This window comes from Centroberyx gerrardi, chromosome 5 (assembly GCF_048128805.1).
Source record: "Centroberyx gerrardi isolate f3 chromosome 5, fCenGer3.hap1.cur.20231027, whole genome shotgun sequence".
In the NCBI taxonomy this organism is placed as follows: domain Eukaryota; kingdom Metazoa; phylum Chordata; class Actinopteri; order Beryciformes; family Berycidae; genus Centroberyx; species Centroberyx gerrardi.
Genome location: NC_136001.1, coordinates 17,845,639 through 17,865,356, shown reverse-complemented (window position 1 = coordinate 17,865,356; position 19,718 = coordinate 17,845,639). Strand labels below are relative to the sequence as shown.

Sequence of the window (19,718 nt, the reverse complement as noted above, 5' to 3'; positions counted from 1 at the left end):
GCACAAACTGGTTCACCATAGTCTACATTAAAACACTGTCCTTTATATTGTGTAGTTGCCTAGTTTTCATCACTTTCACTATGGTTAATCGCATATTTTGTTTAAAGGAAGGGGTAAATTTATTCAGTAGGATTTTTTTTTTTAGTCAGTCTAAAGAAACATTTGGATATTATTCACAGCACTGTAAGGACAAGATAAGAACAACCTTTTATTTTGTATAACACAATGATTGTTTCACAACCACCCAGTTGACACGACTTCTTATGACAAGGCGCAGTGCATTCAACCACGTCTATCTGTAAACCGAGGAGATCACAGCATGTTAAATCTATACAAAAAAGGCTTTACAATTCATACATACTGTTTGCCTTAGGAGCATCATTTAACTTTCACAGTTAGAAGTACCCTTGCCACTGTCAGTCTACCCAGAGAGTTATCTCTCTGCAGCATGTTTGATGGCATGGGGGTTCTGTCATGGGCCGCCTTTTTTTTGACGAAGGGATGATTGATGATGGGATGGTATCTTGTGCTTGGAGAGGGATGTTTTTCACAATGAAGATGTTGTAGAGTCCACCACCTCACGACCGTTACAAACCGCTGGCACATAGTTGGAGGCTGATCCTGAGAAAATAACAATAGTTACATTGACCAGTTAAAAGTTTTCCACCGATATTACACACAATTCTAAACCAGGGATACCAGCTATGTACAGAATAATGGTAATATTATTTAACATATTGTCACCCTCGGTGATGGGGTCTGGCAGTTTGTGCTGGTGAGGGTGCATTTCTTGGTATTGTTTATTTCCAAAAACCTCAATATATGTGCCTATAAGTAGCTCTCAGTCCTTATACCAGAAGCTCGTACAATGAATTTCAGCATGACAAAAATCTCCTCAGTCCCGAAGTACAGGTAAACAAAGCCAGTGTTAAGACAACAGTCTTTAAACACACAATTACTGACTGGTCTTTTAATTCTGAAAGGTTTATAGAGACCCTAGCTTTCATAAAATAATGCAAAACTTTTCTGAAACTGTGCACTGGAGCTTAGATTAATAAACCAACAGTTTAGAATTTTTTCATTAAAACCATAGCTGGTCTTTTCTTGATTATACCTTGTGAATTTCAGTGCATTACTTTCTTTGATGATTGCTATTATATTGGTAAAACTGTCTTACGACTGGTGAACTGAGGATTGCAGGATGGGTTTACAGCTGCAGTATGAATCGATCACCAGCGGACTGATTAGCATAATAAAGATGTTGGTCATATGCAAAGGTGTTCTCAATAACAACATATAAACAACTGTGCAGATATGGGAGATTCTTCAATAGTACACTTTTTTTTTTTTTTTTAATTTAACCTTTATTTAACCAGGCAAGTCATTAAAAACAAATTCTTATTTACAATGGCGACCTGGCAACGTGATAGTGGCTTTTCACTACCATCACAGAGATAGCAGTAGATGATCCATCAAAATTATTGTCAGAATATCGATTGACTTAACCCTCCAGGAAATGAGTGGGTGAAAAGAAAAGGCAACCCACACCAACACAGATCCATTACTAGGGATGTAACGATACCTTCAGCTCAAGGTTCGCTTCAATACACGAAACTGAGTTTGCGGTTTCTAAATGAAGATTTTGACTATGAGTGAAAAAATCCCTTTTTATCTCTGAGGGAAAACAAACCTCAAACAAAAGTACAAACCATAAACAGGGTGTTTACAAGTTAATGTAGCCTATGTTAAATTTAAAACTTGTTAAGACATTTTTAATGCCAATTTAAGACCAATTTTATCCCCAAATATGCCTGAAGAGTAAAAACAGTAAACAAAAAAACAGTGAAGTACGAGGAAGGTAATCTATATCGTGTGAACTGGGGATGTAACAAATTACATCCCTATTAATTACCACTGAAGCCCTCATGCTGGTGCTTTAATAGTAATTTAGAGATATGCTACATATTTGATAGGACATCTTACAACGAGCAAAAGGGAATGGGTGGTTGTACCTTTTGAGTAGCTGGAGCTCGGAGCAGAGGCGGAAGCGGACACTGTGGCACTGAAGCGGTTGGCTGTGACCCGGAGTGTGGTCACGTTCTTCTGGGGCTGGAACAGGATGATGTGGATCTTGGGGGCGAAGAGGCAGCCCAGCACCACAGACCCGCTCAGACTGACAGAGATACACATGGTGGTGGTCTGCACCTGAGAGGAGAGAATGAGAGATGGTTTGATGATTGACATATCGCTGCTGTTGTGGAGACGCTTTGTAACTGCAATTTTGATTCGTTTTTCCTTGAATGAGCACTTGGGTCCGTGAAACCCATTCAAAACACATAACATTTTAAAAATGCATGGTCCTCAATCTGAAAATAAGGATGTTTTTCTAAACTCTGCATGTTTTAAAATTAGCACTGATGATATGTTAACAGTATTTTTTGTACAAATATTAGAATAATCTACAGAGATTATGCTCAGAAAGACCATGCTTCAGTTAGTCTATTGCAGCAAAGACCCACCAAAAACAAGAACCAAAATTGCTTGTGTCCTTTTCACCACTTTGCGTTTCATATTAAGTTATTTTAGTAGCATTAGTAGTCACATCTCCTCGTCCAATTATGTATTTGTGCAGTTATAGTTATGTATTTGCATATCCATGAATATGAGGGCAGGAAGAATGTCGGATTTAGGCTAAGCACTGCTGGCTGTTCTGGCAAGTCAGGGCCTTGTTAGTCATATTTCAGCTGCTAATGTGAGCTGACTGCTGGGGTCATCTTCCTGAGCACCATCTCTTCCCACCCCACTGGTTACCCCTGCAGTCCAGGAACTTCTATTTGCAGAACCACAGCACGATGTGAAATCCCTCCTAAGCATATTGCACAACAACAATGCAGAAATACGAGAGAAGCCTTCACACATATAAACTTTAGCTTACAAAACAACTGCTGAAAACAACACCAAAACTGGATAATATTATTTCATTTGTCCTCTGTCTTACAGCCCCTTCTCTCTTTCACTCACATGTCTTTCTAGCAACTATTTCCATTTAATAGCTTTTCACACTAATGATAACAAAGCACCAATAGACATGCTGTGGCACGGTGAACTCTACTGTCCTCCTACTCTAACACTCGACTAAGAGACAAAGAGAATGAGGTTTCCACTAATCTTTGTTTTTATTAATCCTTATTGCTCTTTGTAATCTTTTATTGTCTTTATTATCTAATTAATCTTATTGTTTGTATACACATCTTATTGTTTTTATACAGATTTTATAATATCTATTTATTAAGATATAGTATCTATTCTAATATTTAGAAGATATATTCCTATTCTATCCGTGGGACCCAAGGTTCATCATGATTCAATGGACAACAAGGCTGGTCTCTCATTAGAATATTCCTCCCATGTGTTACCCAAACCTTATTTGCAATGTGGAAACTGAGCCCACAACAATTATTATTGGTGTCACATAGAGCCAAAGCAGCAATGTTTTTGTTGCAGAGCCAAACCTTGTATTCTTTCAATTACTATGTCTGCTGTCACTCCAGTATGAAACCTAATAATCAACACTGTTCAACCAGTCTCATATCTCCTTAAATCCCACTTGGGATCAGTAAAGGTAAAGGTGTTCTGTTTGTGGGTCTGGTGCCAGGGAGACTGATCACTACAGACATGAAAAGCCTGAGGTACCTCATGATGATACAAAGCTTGTGTGATACTAGACCTCCCCCCATCTGTTTGCACAACAAAGGCCTTGTTGCACACCCTGACCAAATGGTGTGGCAGTAGCCTTGAGTCTGCCTAAGGCACCAGTACTCACAACTTACATGGTCTGTCAGTTTTATACCCATTGTTTTGCCTTATTTGTATTACTTTACAGCGCATTGGCAAATATACAGGAATTTGGCCTCTAAGCTATACATTTTCCACTTGGGCAAAACAAAATGTATATTCTAATTTCTGCCCTACTGTGGCATTACAAACATGTGAGATAATAGTTATGCATATTCAGCCCATTTATTCATAGTCTTTATGTGCAGTATATGCCTGTGTGACACGCTCTGTGGCAAAAATGGTGCATTTCTTCAGACTTTTAGGGAGGCAGTGCCACTAAGATTGCGACAAGCCAACTCTCAGTGTCCCTGTTTTTATTCCAGCAATTTATTTCTTTTTAATATAGGTCATAGCTTGGTGAGATAACAATAGCTAGGATAGTTGTGATCCTTTCTTGGTAGGAACTAATATCAGATACTCTGTATCTGATATTGTATCTCCAGAATTTGTCTTTTGCACATTAAATGTCTCATTGAGCACTTACTTACAGTAATGCCGTGGTTCCATGAATCCATTTGACTGTCGGTAATTATTTCTATCTGTATATTCGGGTCTGTTTTAGTCTTTGTTCTTTCCTTGAAAGATTCTTCAACCCACATGAAAAGAAAGCTAGCTCTTTCATGAGACTGGGTGAAGGTGATCAAATGGAATGAGAAAGTGACACCTACTTCTTCGGGAATGGTAAACACACAAGGAATAGTCATTTATAGACTATGTTTACATTATTTGACAACAGTGATCATGTGAATTTTTTGAGAGTTTTCTAGAAATACAAATTCCAGCTACTCCAAACAGAACCATTTTCATACTTACCCTATAGTCACTGGCGGTGACGTAGAAGATGGGCTGGAAGGCCAGCCAGATGATGCAGGTGGTGTACATGGTGAACCCAATGAACTTGGCCTCATTGAAGTTCTCGGGGCACTTTCGGGTCTTGAAGGCATAGACAGTGCAGAGGATGATGAGGATGCAGTTGTAGGTGAGTGACATGAGCATGCTGGAGTCCTTGCTGTTACACTTGAGGGTGACCACGTCTCTCCTCTCGGGGCTCACCTCCTTCCTAACCCCTGGCAACTCCACCAATAGCCAGATCACAGCCACTAGCAGCTGGCAGGAGATCAGAGCACCGCAGATGGCGACCTGGGAGGCTGGGCTGATGAAGCGAGGCCGCTGCGCTCCATCCTTCACCCCGCTGAAGATACGAGCAATGCGGTTGGTCTTGGTTAGCAGGGCTGAGTAGCACACAGCAAAAGAGGTGCCCAGGCCGAGTCGGCGTAGTGTACATACAGCAGTGGAAGGCTTGGCGATGTAGATGAAGGTCATGCTGTAGCACATCAGCACCCCCAGCAGGAGGATGTAGGAGAGTTCACGTCCACTGGCCTTAACTACGGGTGTCTCATTGTTCTTGAAAAACAGGCCCACTACTGACAGGGTACACAATATACCAAGGCAGGAGATGGTAACAGGCCCGATGGCCCAGGCATCCTCCCACCGGATGTACTCTTCAGGCAGATCATAGCAGCCTGTCAAGTTAGCCAGGGGCCACTGACCGAAGCTGCAGTCAGCACAGGTGAACTCATCCTGCAGGTACTGGTAGGACTGACAGGGAATACAGATCCAGCAACACACGTCTCCAGGCTGCATACTCTTCACCTCATTCTTCCTGCAGGGGTCGCTACACTGGGAGGTGGGTGGTACAAGGCCACGCCAGGGGACAATGGTGGTGTTCAGGGTCAGGTTTTGGGCCCAGTAGCCAACCTTCTTGTAGACAAACTTCCCCTCCTCTTTGTGGTAATGAAAGATGTTGTAGCGGCCAATGCTGTCGCCAAGCGAGTCGAAGCGCACCATGTTCTCAGTTTCTGCAGGTCTGAATGGAGCTGGTAGGAAGCAGAAATACAGCAATGTTGACTTAAAGTTACTGTCAATAATATAAATATTAAAAAAAAACACATCCATTAGGATAAGTTTGTAAATGAACAATACTGTAAGGGCACATTTTGTTGGTAACATAACTTTTCTGCTGTGGAACAAATAGCCAATAACAATAATCTCTAGAAACAGCACATTATCTAAACGAGTTATGAGAAGTACCAAATGCATTTAACAACAAAACATTTTAGTAAGTTTGTTAAAATTAGTAAATAACAGACAGACAGACAGACAGTCCCAACACGTAATGTTCTAAAAAGCTGTAAATACTCAATAAAGACTGGTTTCATGCCATTTCATTTTCTCTAAATGAGAATATTCATTCATCAAACAGGCTCCCAGAATAAATATTCTAGATAGGTTTCAGTGGTGTAATTCTTCCCACTGATTTTGCTATGCCAATTTATGTATTATTGCTGCTAATTGAATAATTACAAAGCCTTTTTCAACTCTACAGGGAAAATAATTTGAAGCCTAAATCCAATCCCATGCTTATTAGAAACCCATGTTTGCTTTATATTAGTCCAGTTTACCAACGTTCACGATGAAATTGGTAATCCCATTCTCAGCTTTTTAAGACTAGCTCTCAGGAGTAGCTACATATAGCATAAGCATATAAATTTATCTCATCTGATTGAAAAAGGGTCCGAGACCATAACACTTAAATGAACTGTAAATGAACTGAAACTGCATTTTGTTCTGTGACACGCCACAGTGACAAACACTCTGTTTGTTGTCATTGCTTTGCTGACCTTCAAACCTGGTCTTCAGGATGAACTCCTTGTAGAACCTCTTGCCGTTACCTGGCTTCATGGCATCACAGACTTTGGATGCATTGGAGCATACAGCTTGCCGCATGTTGTGCAGGGCATAAGCCATGGCATAGACTGCATTCACCACAAACATGATCTTGGACTCCTGCTCAAATGTTCCATCCCGTAGGCTGCGGTCACTACAACCAGGCTCCTGGAGGCTGCAGCTAAACTTGTGCTCCCAAAACTCCTTGAACCACGGGTTCCTTGTGTTAGTGTACGGGTTCAGCTTGGTGAAGTAGTCTTCAAACTCTCTGATAGTATAGGAGGCCAGCTCGATGGTGAAAGCCCCGTCTGCTGCCAGCTCGCTGCCCCTCACCACACTCTCCTGCGCCCCCCAGCCGTCGCTGGCCACCCAGATGAAAGTGACGTTCATTCGAGCAGCAGCCACCAGCAGCTCCCGGGCGTCCTCGCTGCGGGTGAACAGGATGACCACCTTGGCATTTGACTTCTGCTGCAGGGAGCGGATCACATTCTCATAGCCCTGGCGGTTCATGGAGCGGCTCACCTTGGCGGATGTTGCGATACAGATTTGGCGAGTGCGGGCCTCCTGCTGGAAGGCATCAATACCAGTCTCACCATAGTCACCCTCTGATGCTACTGTCGATACGTAGGTCCAGTTGAAGTAACGCAGGATCTCAGCCATGGCCTTGGCCTGGTAGAAGTCAGGGGGCACGGTGCGGGCGAAGTAGTCATAGCGGGTCTTATCGCTGAGCTTGGCACTGGTGGAGGCGTAGCTGATCTGAGGGATCTGGAATAGGCGGAGTAGGTTGGCCACCTATAGAAAGAGATGGAAGACATCAGGTCACAACCATTCCCAAAGTCCTAAAGCTTCATCTCAGCTTCTGTATCAAAAGGGGAAACTATCTTGCGTTCCAGCTGTGATCATCCTGAAATGTAAAGTAACATTTGTAAGCATTTTTCTATGACAGTCATACATACAGACAAGACCTTCAATCTTTTAGCAGCCCTACTTATTGAGACGACAAAGAGTTTGTAGTAGAAAGGTGTTACAGGTCATTTGTTTGCTGTCTTGGATAACATCATGACTACAAAGTGACATGATTCATAGACTGGGCATAGAGAAAAACAAAATGTACTGATAATAATAATCATTTATTATATTGCAATTGGAATGTAATGATTATTGCAAATAAGTTTAATAAAAAAGTGAGTGAATGTGTAATAATAAAGTATGCTTGAGTAGTTGCATGAGCCAATATTCATTATAAATAAGTAGTATTTTTGTTTTTTTGTTTGTTTTTTTGTATTTTTACTTTTAACTGATATTAGGTGTGAAGATTAAGTAAGGTCAGAGATTGTGCTTGAATAACAAAGTGCATTTAAAGTTGTTAATCACTTTTCAACTTCTACTTGTAGATATCCATCTGGCCTGTACTTGAGGTAGAGCTGCTCAAGCACAGAGCTGCTGTCCATGTGCTTCAGGTCTGTGGCAGAGACTGTGGCATTGGAGACAGGAGCCACTTCCATGTCCCCATATCTCAAACTGTTTACCCTGTCAGGCATCCACATCACCAGCAGCTAGTTCCACAAATCCCCTCACAGATAGTGCCAGATAACAACAACAGCAACAATAGCATACAGATATGAATTTTATCAATGTGTTTGGCTGTTATCTCGGGTTAAAGCTGTTCTGTCCAGCTATTCAAGCCCCAGGACAGATTGGAGTGTGCCTGAGAAGCCCTAATTGATATTTTCTACCAGAAAGCTATTATGACCACCTAACCCAGACAAATATATTGATTTCCTTGTGAGAATGATAGCTGGTGCTGCTGAGTGCAGCGGGGGTGGATGATAATCAGTGACTTAAACTCAGTAAGATGTTCATGTTGGGCATTTGACACAAGCTTGTTGATCTGATTGGCTTGAAGTATAAACTCATGGCAATTATTTTCACACTCAGCATTACAAAATTAACGACAACAGAAAGCTGGTGAAAACTAGTCATTTTTTCAGTATTTCTCAGGAGACGTTCTGGGGATCAGTGAATACCCATGAGTGCACATTGCTTCAATATGACTACCTCCTCCCTCAGGCATCGTTGTATGCCTGGAGGCTTCTCAAACAATGGCATCCCTATGGATCTAATTGGAACCTTCCAGTTTCACACTAAATCCTATTAAAAGTACCATTTGTTTTTCCATCCCACACATTCCAACCCATGAGAATTTAAAGAGAGCTATCAATCCATTTGGTGATATTATAATATCATTTTCAAGTATTTTACATGTGCACCAGGATGTGTGGTCGACTAAACATGTTAAAAGATTCCATGTTCTGCGTGTGTTAGATGCCCTACATATGGTGATAGTAAGTTTATAGCAGAGGATGGCTAAGAGTCTATCAACAACCTGAGTAACATTTACATTTTTGAAGAGTTTTTCATTTATCACTCAAACTGATCACACAGTTCTCTCTTCCAGACATCTTGACCTTTTCATGCATTAGCCAGCACTTCACATTCACTTCACAAGTGAAGCATTTGTAGATAGAGAGTAAGGCGAAGAAGAAGGACTAGTTAGCATGGTGACTGCAATGCAAACGGACTCTGTTTTGCCTTAGAGATTACTGACATTAACCCTGATCTCAGAACGGTCATGTGCTTAACCCCCTCTGACAGGTCCATTTAAAACGGCCCAAAGACAAGAGCCAGTAGAAAACTCAGGCACACTACAAGGTCTGGAGGGGAAAAATGGAGTAAATATGATGTATTCAGACAAGCGCAATGCACCCGGCAGTAGTCCTTTCCGATATTTCTGGCTGAATATAGGGCAGAGGTCTCATCAAATGTATATCCACTGAGAGACATGTTTTCTTACTTCTTGGCAGTGAATGGGGAGGCCTGCTTGAATTTCTGCATTTACTGATTAATTTGTGTTGCCTGGGATATACAGTATTTTGTATGCAGCAGGGTAATGTTATGACCAACTAAACTGAGTCAGTCACACATGCATGGTAATAGTTCCAGTTTTCAGACAGGCAGTGGACTGACTGTCAGTTGGCCGTCATCTTGGAGAAGCTTGACAGTTTATCTTTCAGGATAGCACTGGAGTGTGTGACAGTAGCGGTGTGTTGTTCCTCACACAGTATTTCTGTGTGTGTGTGTTTGTGTCAACGAGTCAAATAAAAACACTCCTGCAGTACTGGCTCAGTATCATACTGTAAATTTGCTCTCAGTGCATGAGACTCAATAACTTTAACCACACATTTTGTTGATCAACTTGTGTTCATTTGATTGATTATGCCCTGCCACCATGTTACATGGTCATGGTGGTGTCTGTGTGTGTGTGCGTGTTTGTGTGTGTGTGTTTGTGACGCATTCTTGTGAACACAATAACTCAAGAACAATACATGATAGAAATGTCATACTTAAATGTCATACTTACACCACAGATTCCCCCTATAGAGTAGATGTAGCACTTTGCATAGTAGTAGCATTTGTAACTCCTAAACTCCTTAATGCTCTAACATGCTGAGTTCATTCTTCAAGTATGAAGTATAGAAATAGCTAATTACTGCAATAATGAGCTTAATGAATGACCTCTTTAGCATAACCTGTTATATTTAATATATCATGGTGATTATGGCAGGACATTAGGCAGCTCAAGTGTCTCTTGGTTAAATTATTCAGGAGGTTCATTGTCATGTTATGGTGAAAGAGTAATGTGTGCTTTTTCAGTACTCTTTCTAAATAAAGTAGCAGTTACGTATGCCTCCTTTAACCCCAAACCAGTCCAGTGTCTTTACAGTGTGGGCAGCAGCACTGGGGAACATGCTGTATTCTATACATTGCAGGGATTGAATAATACAGTAGGACCACAGACATTCACCATCCCTTCAGCAAAACCATTTTGCTGATTTCCCCTTTGTTATTTTTTTTTGTCCTAAGACACAAAATAACCAATATAGTAGTTTTGCCCAAATTGTAAATGGGCGGAATATTCATTTAGATTGTACTAATCTATTATAGATTGCATCTGTCTTCTGTCAAAACACATAAAGCTATCGTTCACGAGTATTTGTGAGGCATTTTGCAGAGACATTTCGTTAACGAGGCCAATGGAAGGAAATAAAAACGTTGTTTTCCCCTCATATCTTTCCATAAAATCTATAGTTGAAAGGAGATGCATTTCATAGTTTGTGCTAACAAGGAGTGAGGTATCCTCCAACAAAGGAGGATGCCATTTACAGCAAATTCTGGGTTCCCTAAGAATTCTCCTGCAGGACGTTTTTCTCTAATTTTAGTTCTGGTTTTCACTCATCCCTGTGTTCCCGTAGCTCTGTGACCCTTCAACAGCTATATGACATGACAAATGGCCCATGAACAATAGATCAGCTTTATGTTCAATGTTTACAATGTGCAGTGTTTACAACCAAGTCCATGTCCAGCTCATACTATGCTGTCACACGTTTCTCTTCACTGTAGACGAGCTATTAAGATAGTTTAACAGTTCAAATAGTAAAAGCGGGTGGACTGCAGTGGGTGTTACTGATCCAAGGTTAGAGGGAACACACACAAGTCTCAGGGAACATAGGTGTGATCCTGTTATGAGGTTGTCTAACTTGAATTCTCTGTACAGTACAAGTTCACAATTAACTATTTCACACATAGCTGGTTGACATGTTCTGTCTGTAGCTGATTTGGGTTTGGGTTAAATCAAAACAATTTATTTGTTTAGTTATATCTCATGATTTGGTGTAAGCCAAAATGGAAAATAAGATGCTATGCAGATACCTTTAAGCTCATCCGATTAAAGTCTCTGGAGTAATGAATCCATAAGCTGTAGAGGAGTCATTTGTGAGTTTGCCGTTGATGATGTGAGTAAGATGCATCATCAGGAGCAGTATTGTGGGAGATCAGGCTAGTTTTCCCTCAAAAGAGCAGGAGCTGTGAGAACAGATATGAGGCAGCTGCAACACAGGCAGTCTCTCACTGATGAGTCTGTCATGATTCTTTCAACATGGAAAGTCCATCTGTATGTCCCTGAGGTCCCTGTCAAGCTGAGCCATACTGTAGATACAGTAAATGACATGCAGAGAGAAACTTCAGATTGTATACTTGCCTCTCTCAGTCCACCCACTCACTTACCAAAGGACCAGGAATGCATTTTATGCATAATAGATGAAATGTTTGTTGCGATTGGATGTGGATTTAACATATTGGAATTCTAAGGCTAAAATATTGCTGTCGCAATTGGTGGCAAGAACTTGTTGTATGCACAGCATACCAAAAATAAATGTTCAGTGGGAACCACAGAGGTGTCTTCATTCAACAATATATATCATTATATTCCATTCTTTTTTATGTGTCCCAAATCATTACATCAAATACACACAAATGTTTAATGATATGCACACTGGTTACATTGACCAACGCGTGGGTCGTATCTCTCTGTTGAGCTTTATTAATGTCGTTGTCAATGATAAAGGAATAGACTGACAGCATTGGTTAAATTATACATCAAGACTTTTCCCACAAAACATAAAGGTTAACAAATTGAATCCTCTGTTAGCTAGAGTTAACTTAACAGTGTATTTTTCTCATTATATTGCTTTTAAAACACCATTCTTGCTAAAAAAAAAAAAATAAAAAAAAAAGAAAGAAACACAGATATAGTTATAAAACAGTTGTCCAAATGTTTTCATCCAATTTGGGAAGTCTGCAGATATGAGAAATTGCTCAGGCAGACTGATAAATTACATCAAAAGTAGCAAGGAGGGGAAATAATGAAATATGCTGATAAACCGAACCCTGGACTCTTTTCTATTTTAGGCTATGACAAAACACATCCAAATTTACAAAAGTAACTGGAAACCTAGCTTTCTAGTCAAAGTGGCATCAAGACTGTTGACTGGCCAAGCCATATGGAGAACCTCTATCTGCTCTAGGTTATTTGAATACATTCAGTGGCTTGTGCAGCATGTGAGAGAGATGGATGCTAAATACAGTGGCAGACTGTATTACTGTGATGCATTTGGCTCTGTGATCTTTGATCCAAAGATTCATTGCGAGAACAAAGCATCACATCTAAACAGTGCTGTAGTCAATTGTACAGAGATGGTTGAAACAGCTGGGTGCAACATCAAACAGCCCGTCTCAAAGTGTAAAGATGAGTTCTCTGTGCTCCTGGTCTTGAGAAGTTTGTTTTCTCCAAGACAATTTGGGGCAAAAGTATTGACTTACATTTTCAAATTCGATAATCCCCTTATGAGTATAGTTTTCTGCCACACCTCTGTGGCCCTGATGGAATTCTCATACTGCATACAGATCAGCAGGCTTTTTGTCTCAATCAGAAAGTAGTTGTGTTTGCAAAGTTTCTCCAAAAAATGAGTGTAATTTCATTGAATAAACGAGGGCTCCAATGTATGCACAATAGTGATATTATGTGATTTAACAAACCAAATAACCAGAAATATGTGCCAGTTGTCATAGGTAGATGTTATCCTGCTGACTGCCCACTGGTCAACTGCAATCAGCCAGGAACTACTAATCCTGGATGTTTTGCTCCTTTACACCATACATCTCCTGGTGGCAGAGCAGTGACAGGGTTGTCTCCCTCCCAACCCCAGTAGCTGAAGTTGGGATACAGGTGTGAAGTGTTGCTGCTTCAACTCTTGTCCTTCTTCCCCAACCACAACCAAAACCTCCTCTTCTCTGCTTCCTCAGCCAGCTCTCTAGCTGCCTTCCTTAGCTTCGCTCCCACCACTTCCATGTCTCTGAGAAGGTTGACTGTTCGACAAAACCTCGGCCTCCCACTTCCACTGGGTAGGCTGTAGAGATTCTAAATTAGTGGTAGATCCTGCCTTGTGGTATCTTGCACGTCTGATCAACTGATGGATCTGTTGCCTGATGCTTTCCCACGTTTTTCAGCCTGCCTGTCTTCCTCGATCAACTACCTTTACCCTATATCATTCCTGTTCCATCTTCTACTACCAGCTCCTTCCTTTTTTTTTGGTGGCCTTTGACCACAGTCATGCTGCTTCTCTCTGAGTCTTATTCTTCCAACTTGGGATTGACCGGCAACCTCCCGGTGTTGCAGTCCTCTGATGGCCAGGTCCACCTCCTCTCCTGCGTTCCACTTGTGGCCTTTGTGTACCTGGACATTCGTTGTTCTCACCGGCTGATCCGAGGATTCTCTCAACTCCAAGATCAGCCAGGAGTATTCCTCCTAACGGGGCCTGCTTCTGAGAGACATCTCAGAAGCCTGAGCCATTTCAGCATGTATCTGTTGGATCAGGCATCTCTCTTTCCTACAGCTGATGAAGTGACTTCACACATTTTCAGAGGCCACATAATCTGCTAGTACAGGGTAAAGTGGTAGTGCCACACCTTGTGCTTCCCAGATAACTGACTTTGATCTGCTCTTGTCAGACTGTCTGCTGGTGAAAGATTTCTGTTGAATAATGCCTCCCTAGGCTTTGGATGGGTTGCTCTGCTTACACTGGTGTTCTCTCACCACCAACGATGAAGAATGTGTGGTCACGTCTGATTCCTTTATGGAGGGACATGATGTGTGACTTGGTTTGTTTTTCATTTTTGTCGAAGCCACCAGCTCATCCAACCACCTCAGGTGTCACGCCATGCAAGCTGCTATCTCAAAAATGCTTATCAGGTTGTCCATGTAACTGTCCTCAGCAGGGGTAGCATTTGGCCTGATTCTAGGCGCACTATCATTTAGGTTTTATTTTTCCTGTAAGGAAAAAAGATGAGGGGCATTGCTCCCTGTTCAATCCAGAGGTCCACTACATTTTCACTTGTATCATTGACATGATTCTTTTGATTATAATAGGTTTCCTTTGGTCTAATTCAAAGTATTGTTTAGTGAAGACCTAAACAAATTATAACATGCTCAGCAAAAGCACATGTACACAGGTATGTTGCATACAAGAGGCCAAATATGATTTGGGCCAGAGATGTGTACGAGATAGAGTTAATGTTAGTGTTCGTAGAGATGGATATGCAGCAGCACAAAGCCATGTTTGTTGATCTGCTTGCATGCTCTATTTCAGGAAGAGACAATTCTCCACATTAAACATACATCTATCAACATTTCCTCCTACCACCAAAACAACGCTCACCACACAAGCGACCTTTAGAGCCTCTTTGAAGTGCGAGGATACATCTGTGAAAAATGTTGCTCTTCATTGCCTGCTTCTTAAAGCTTTGAAATACAACTCCCGAGTCTCCAGCATTTGTGAAATAACCCTAATAAGTCGAGTAATTTTCACTGTTATTGAGACTGAAGGATGTACCCCTGTCACACATTCTTAAGCATACAGATTCACCCGTCTAAATAACAGCCACAGGTTCTGAACAAAAAATGCTAATTTATTCTTGTGCTACGCTGTGAAAAAAGGGAGAAAACAACAGCTCTAAGACGAAAGAGCTGCTCAAAGATGAAAAGGGGTACGGCTGGAAATCGATTGGCTAGCATTATTATTGACTGTACGTGGGTTCTGACTCTCCTCGACCTTCCAGTCGTCACAACGCTTCCCCTCACTACGACATTCTGCTGTGCTAATTAGGGAGCTGAGTGTGTTCAGTGTTCTCTGAATGTGCTAAAATTTCCAGTTCAAAATAACAGGTTCAAGGAGGGGAGGGTGGGAGGGGGTGGGGGTTTAGCTATTATATCACATGATAAACAAGACCCTTTTGAAGTTCAAACTAAAGGAGGATTATTTTTTTTTACCCAGCACACTGTGAGAAGGACACACAATAAGACAGAGCCTTCTCCAGTTCCTCTGTGCAACACATCAACAGACTTAATAAACCACTGCAAACCAATGAAGCATCAATGTACGGCCGGACAGAAATTAACTCTAGCAGTCCACAAACCTAAAATGATTGGGGACCTTCCCCAAAGCCAACAGCGTCAGTGCTGGTGAGTTTGTCTAATGGTCATACAGGATGCAATGGGTAGCCGAGTGTTTCTGGAGTATCAAGTTTAGGATAGGAAGATAAGAAGGAATTTTAGGATAGGAAGATGTATATATATGTACTGTATATATATATATGTATTGTATATATATACAGTATGTATATATGTATATATATATATAGGGAGAGTGAGAGAGAGAGAGAGAGAGAGAGAGAGCGAGAGAGAGAGAGAGAGAGATTTCTTTGAATACAAATTACTGATTAGTGTTGTCACCAGTCTCTCTTGGTCAACATAACTATTGTGTGATGGGAGTGCAGTTCATATTACCATATTACATGCTTTTCATTTACTGAAGATAGGCTACTGAACTGGCCTGCCAGGATTTCATGGTTTTTCCACTGATTATTGGCACAGAAATGCTTGATTTTGCAATGGCGATTTCATGGCTGTGTGCATTTTCAGTGTTGATTTGCAGTAAAAGTTATTTGCAAGAATTCCATGTTGATGAAAAAAGTTGTGATGATTTCACTGTTGGAAGCAGCTTTCAGTTTTTTATTGTGAGGCTGTGAAATTGCAATGAATTATGCAAATTGCAGTCACAGTCTTTTTAAAAGCATGTTTTTTTTCTGCAGTAAAAGTGTGGGAATAGAAAACTTTTCATTATACAATTTCTTCACTTCTGCTTGTGCTTAATCCAAAGTTAAATCAAAACTGTGAAATGTGTAGGCTGCATTGCCATTTGGAACAATTATGATTTAGTCATCATTAATAGTTGATCCCATATAACTAACATCCCAGATGGCAATAAAGACTATTTTCAAAAATTAAACAGTGGGAAGACATAACAAGGATGACAAAACATAACAGGACAAGAAGCATAACATGATGAGCCCCCTGAATAGTTCTGGACTAGTTGTGAAAGAATCCATTTGAGGCTTAGGAGAAGCTATTGCATCTCCCACCACCTTTCCCACATCCCATCCTTGGCCCCTGCTTCCTCTCCCCAGCCAGGTGGACAGCGACAGGCCGCTGCCAACCAATGGAGTTGCACCCCACAGATGGGAAAAGCAGCTCCTCCGAAGTTCCCCAGGACCTTCCCTGGCACTTGTGCTCTTCAGTTTGATAGCGCCCTTCATCTCCATAAAGTGGTTCTCTGGGATAAACAGACACTGCGTAAGCCAGCGACCCCTCTAAAAAAATCCCACCATGGGCTTCTCACCGCTCTCAAGGCTTGAGTCATTGTAGTGTCCAGAAACTGAGGGCCACTAACAGAGAGACCATTGAGCCCGGTGACAGTAAAAGTATGTATTCAAATCCATACAAAAACACTCAAAAGCATTGAGTCCCTTCTTAAATCTTTGTGACTGTGTGGTCTCTGAAGACTCGCTCACAGGGAGGCACACAATCCTTTTCATACATCTTGAAAACATGCAGCTCTTTTGTCAAAGCTATCATTGACATTAAAGGGGAAGTGGATCTATATTATCCTGCTCATTCTCAGTGAAAATGGCATGCGTTTACTGGACACCCATGGTCCTGTCTGTCTGTCTGTCTGTCTGTCTGTTGGTCTGTCTCTCAATGTGGGCAGACACCCTCCATTCAGCTTTACAATCATAACACACTTAAATGAAGCATTCAGCTCTGTAGCGCTGGCAAGAACTTGTCTAAGGTTGGATCATATTCTGATCATGTTTTAGAAGACGTGAACAAAGGAATCCCAGTCAAAGTGGCTGCAACACTCAACACATTCAAAGAGTCAATTCATCAGCATCATTACATCTTCACTATCAACTCTGCTGACATAATCCTCACCTAACAGTAACCAGTCTAATACTGATATTGACATTAAATTATTTGTAACACTAACTCAAGTGAACATCTTCAGCAGCTACGTACATGGCACATTCATGAATACAGTGATCAGTTTTTCACTTGTTATATCAGTTTTAGGTGTTCATGTAATGCTTACTGTATGTCATTTGTGAAAGCAGTGAAAATTGAAAATTTAGTGAAATTTATTTTCAAAATTAAAATCCTCCTGGCATTAGTCATAAAATCTTCATCTCATAAAATCTATAGTGTAATGATTTTAATACGCACCACCTGTTTTTATTAGTACTACCCTTTTCAATGGATTCTGAACTATGGGCTATTTAGGCTGTAGGGTTGTTTCATCCCATCCCAATTCTTTGATATTGTATGGGGAATTCTTAGCCACACTGAACAACTTTGTATCCTTTCATTTTTAATGCTCCGCTTTAGCTATCCAGGTAAGTTATTAATGGTGCTTTTGCATGAGCTAGTAAGCTAGCATCAGCAAAAATATCTTTTCACTAACTATAGCTAGTAAGATGTTTTGCGAGCTAGTGAACTAACATTAGCTAGTATAGTTAACAACTAGCCAACCAGCAGCAAACAGGTGCAAGAAGGAACTATTTGGTGTACACTGGACTGGAAACTTTTATTAACTGAAAGCAAATTAGGTCTCTGTGATTGGCAACTGTTAGGCACCGTTGTGCTCTGTTTGTATAATTTATGAGTTCTCTGAACAATATTTAGCTTGGCTAAAGAAGAGTAGAGTAGATAGCCAGCACAAGCCCAGAGCAGAGTTAAAAACATGGGAAGATGGGTAATACAAGGAATGGTTAATATAACAAGCAGCATGCCATGCCTGAAAAACTACTTCTCCAGAGGCATGGTTTCAGGAGGACTTTAATTTGACAATTTTGCTCAATAAATTAACACACTGTTCCACTGCTATATCACAAATGAAATAAGTATTAAATGAATAAAAACTAACACAATCAGTATTCAAGAACATGCCATATAGCTTATGTGGAGCTCTTTTTGTGTGTTTGTGTGTGCATGTGTTATAAATGTGTTATAAACCAGAGTTAATGGAAAGTGTTACCAAATTATTCACACACGCCTTGTCTCCCTAACACCCAGTGCATCATGGTAATTATGGTGTGTGAGGGGAATCAGCATTAATTAAGTATGCTCAGATGCATTGCCTTTGGCAACTCTTCATACGTGTGTGAAAGGTCAGTTTTCTTTGCGTGGCGGAAATGAAGTCGCTGACAAAGTGACGGACGTCCCTGTGAATGCCGATGCTTCAAACAGCACCATCCCAGGTGGATAATTATTCCAGCCAAAGCAGAAACTCATGCTAGAACTGAAGGCACAGGCACAGTCCTTTGGCTCGATAAAGGTGGGGATGCAAGGTATATCTGTATCATCTGTCTGTGTGTGTCTGTGTGCAAATATACATAAACCCATCCCCGAAGCTCACAACGTTTATTCAATGAAAGAATGAATGAATGAATGTTCTTGTAAAATGTGTGGGGTTTTCTATGTGGTATAAAAGTGCTAGAAAAGGTTAAAAAAAAAAAAGTCCTCACGATATTTGCAAGAATTGTTTGATATACAAAAAAATGTAGCAATCACAAAATTGCAGTTTACTGTAGGGACTGAATATAACATGACACTGAGTTTGAACCCTATCAAAACTGGAATCTCTGAGTCATCAGCAACATTATCACTTGCAAAACTTGAATGCTGATGTCAGTACTTTCTATATTCTTATCTTAGTACCATATACATGTACATTGAGATAAGTGGATAAAAACATATGAAACAAAAATTTCATATGTTGCATTTCCTGGTTAAGGTGATATGGTGGTGTGGTTATAGTAATGCATATTTAATAAATTAAATAGTTTTCTTAGTATTAGTAGTGTATTATCTGTGAACATGTGAGAGGTATAACGATGCACACGTACCTGAATGGAAACATCACTGTAGGATCCTCCAATGACCCCGGAGATAGCCAGCGGGACATCGTTTTGGATGGGGTTGGAGCCATCGGGGCAGATGAAGCCCGGCTCATGCACCTTGGTGATGGAGGCCCTGACAAACTCGAGGGACTGCTCCAGAGCATAGGTGTCTTTAGAGCAGGTGTCCAGGATGTGGGCCCCCAGCTGGAGTCCAGGCAGGATGCGGTCACTGGAGTTAATCTCATCAAGTGCCAGCAGCATGGCTTCCAGTCTTTGGATCCCTCTTTCCTCATTGATCTTTCCACAATCCTCTGTCCCATCACCTTTTTCATGCACCGGGAACAGGCCTCCGATCACCAAGTCTCCATCAATGGTGATCTCGCGTTTGGCCGCAGGGGGGGTTCGGGAGATGCTGGGCAGGACGCCTGGGACCAGGAGCTCCAGCAGGAGCATGTGGAGAGGCC

General features: G+C 41.1%; 1 protein-coding gene across 1 annotated transcript; it reads right to left on the bottom strand.

Annotated features, from left to right (window-relative positions):
* Positions 1-547: 547 nt before the first annotated feature.
* Positions 548-19,716, bottom strand: grm2b (glutamate receptor, metabotropic 2b). Its single transcript, XM_071895197.2, has 5 exons — positions 19,261-19,716; positions 6,519-7,356; positions 4,651-5,714; positions 2,013-2,205; positions 548-621 (listed from the first exon to the last, which is right to left on the bottom strand). Exons 1-5 carry the CDS (start codon positions 19,705-19,707, stop codon positions 548-550), a joined length of 2,616 nt encoding a protein of 871 aa, XP_071751298.2. The 5' UTR covers positions 19,708-19,716.
* Positions 19,717-19,718: the final 2 nt, after the last annotated feature.

Bases quoted from the DNA above. Each gene is read 5' to 3' on its own strand.
- grm2b (XM_071895197.2), bottom strand. From the start codon at position 19,707: ATGCTCCTGCTGGAGCTCCTGGTCCCAGGCGTCCTGCCCAGCATCTCC. The intron at 2,206-4,650 runs GTAAGTATGAAA...CTCTCCTCTCAG, and splicing joins TCACCGCCAGTGACTATAGG to GTGCAGACCACCACCATGTG. The intron at 622-2,012 runs GTACAACCACCC...TTATTTTCTCAG, and splicing joins GAGCTCCAGCTACTCAAAAG to GATCAGCCTCCAACTATGTG.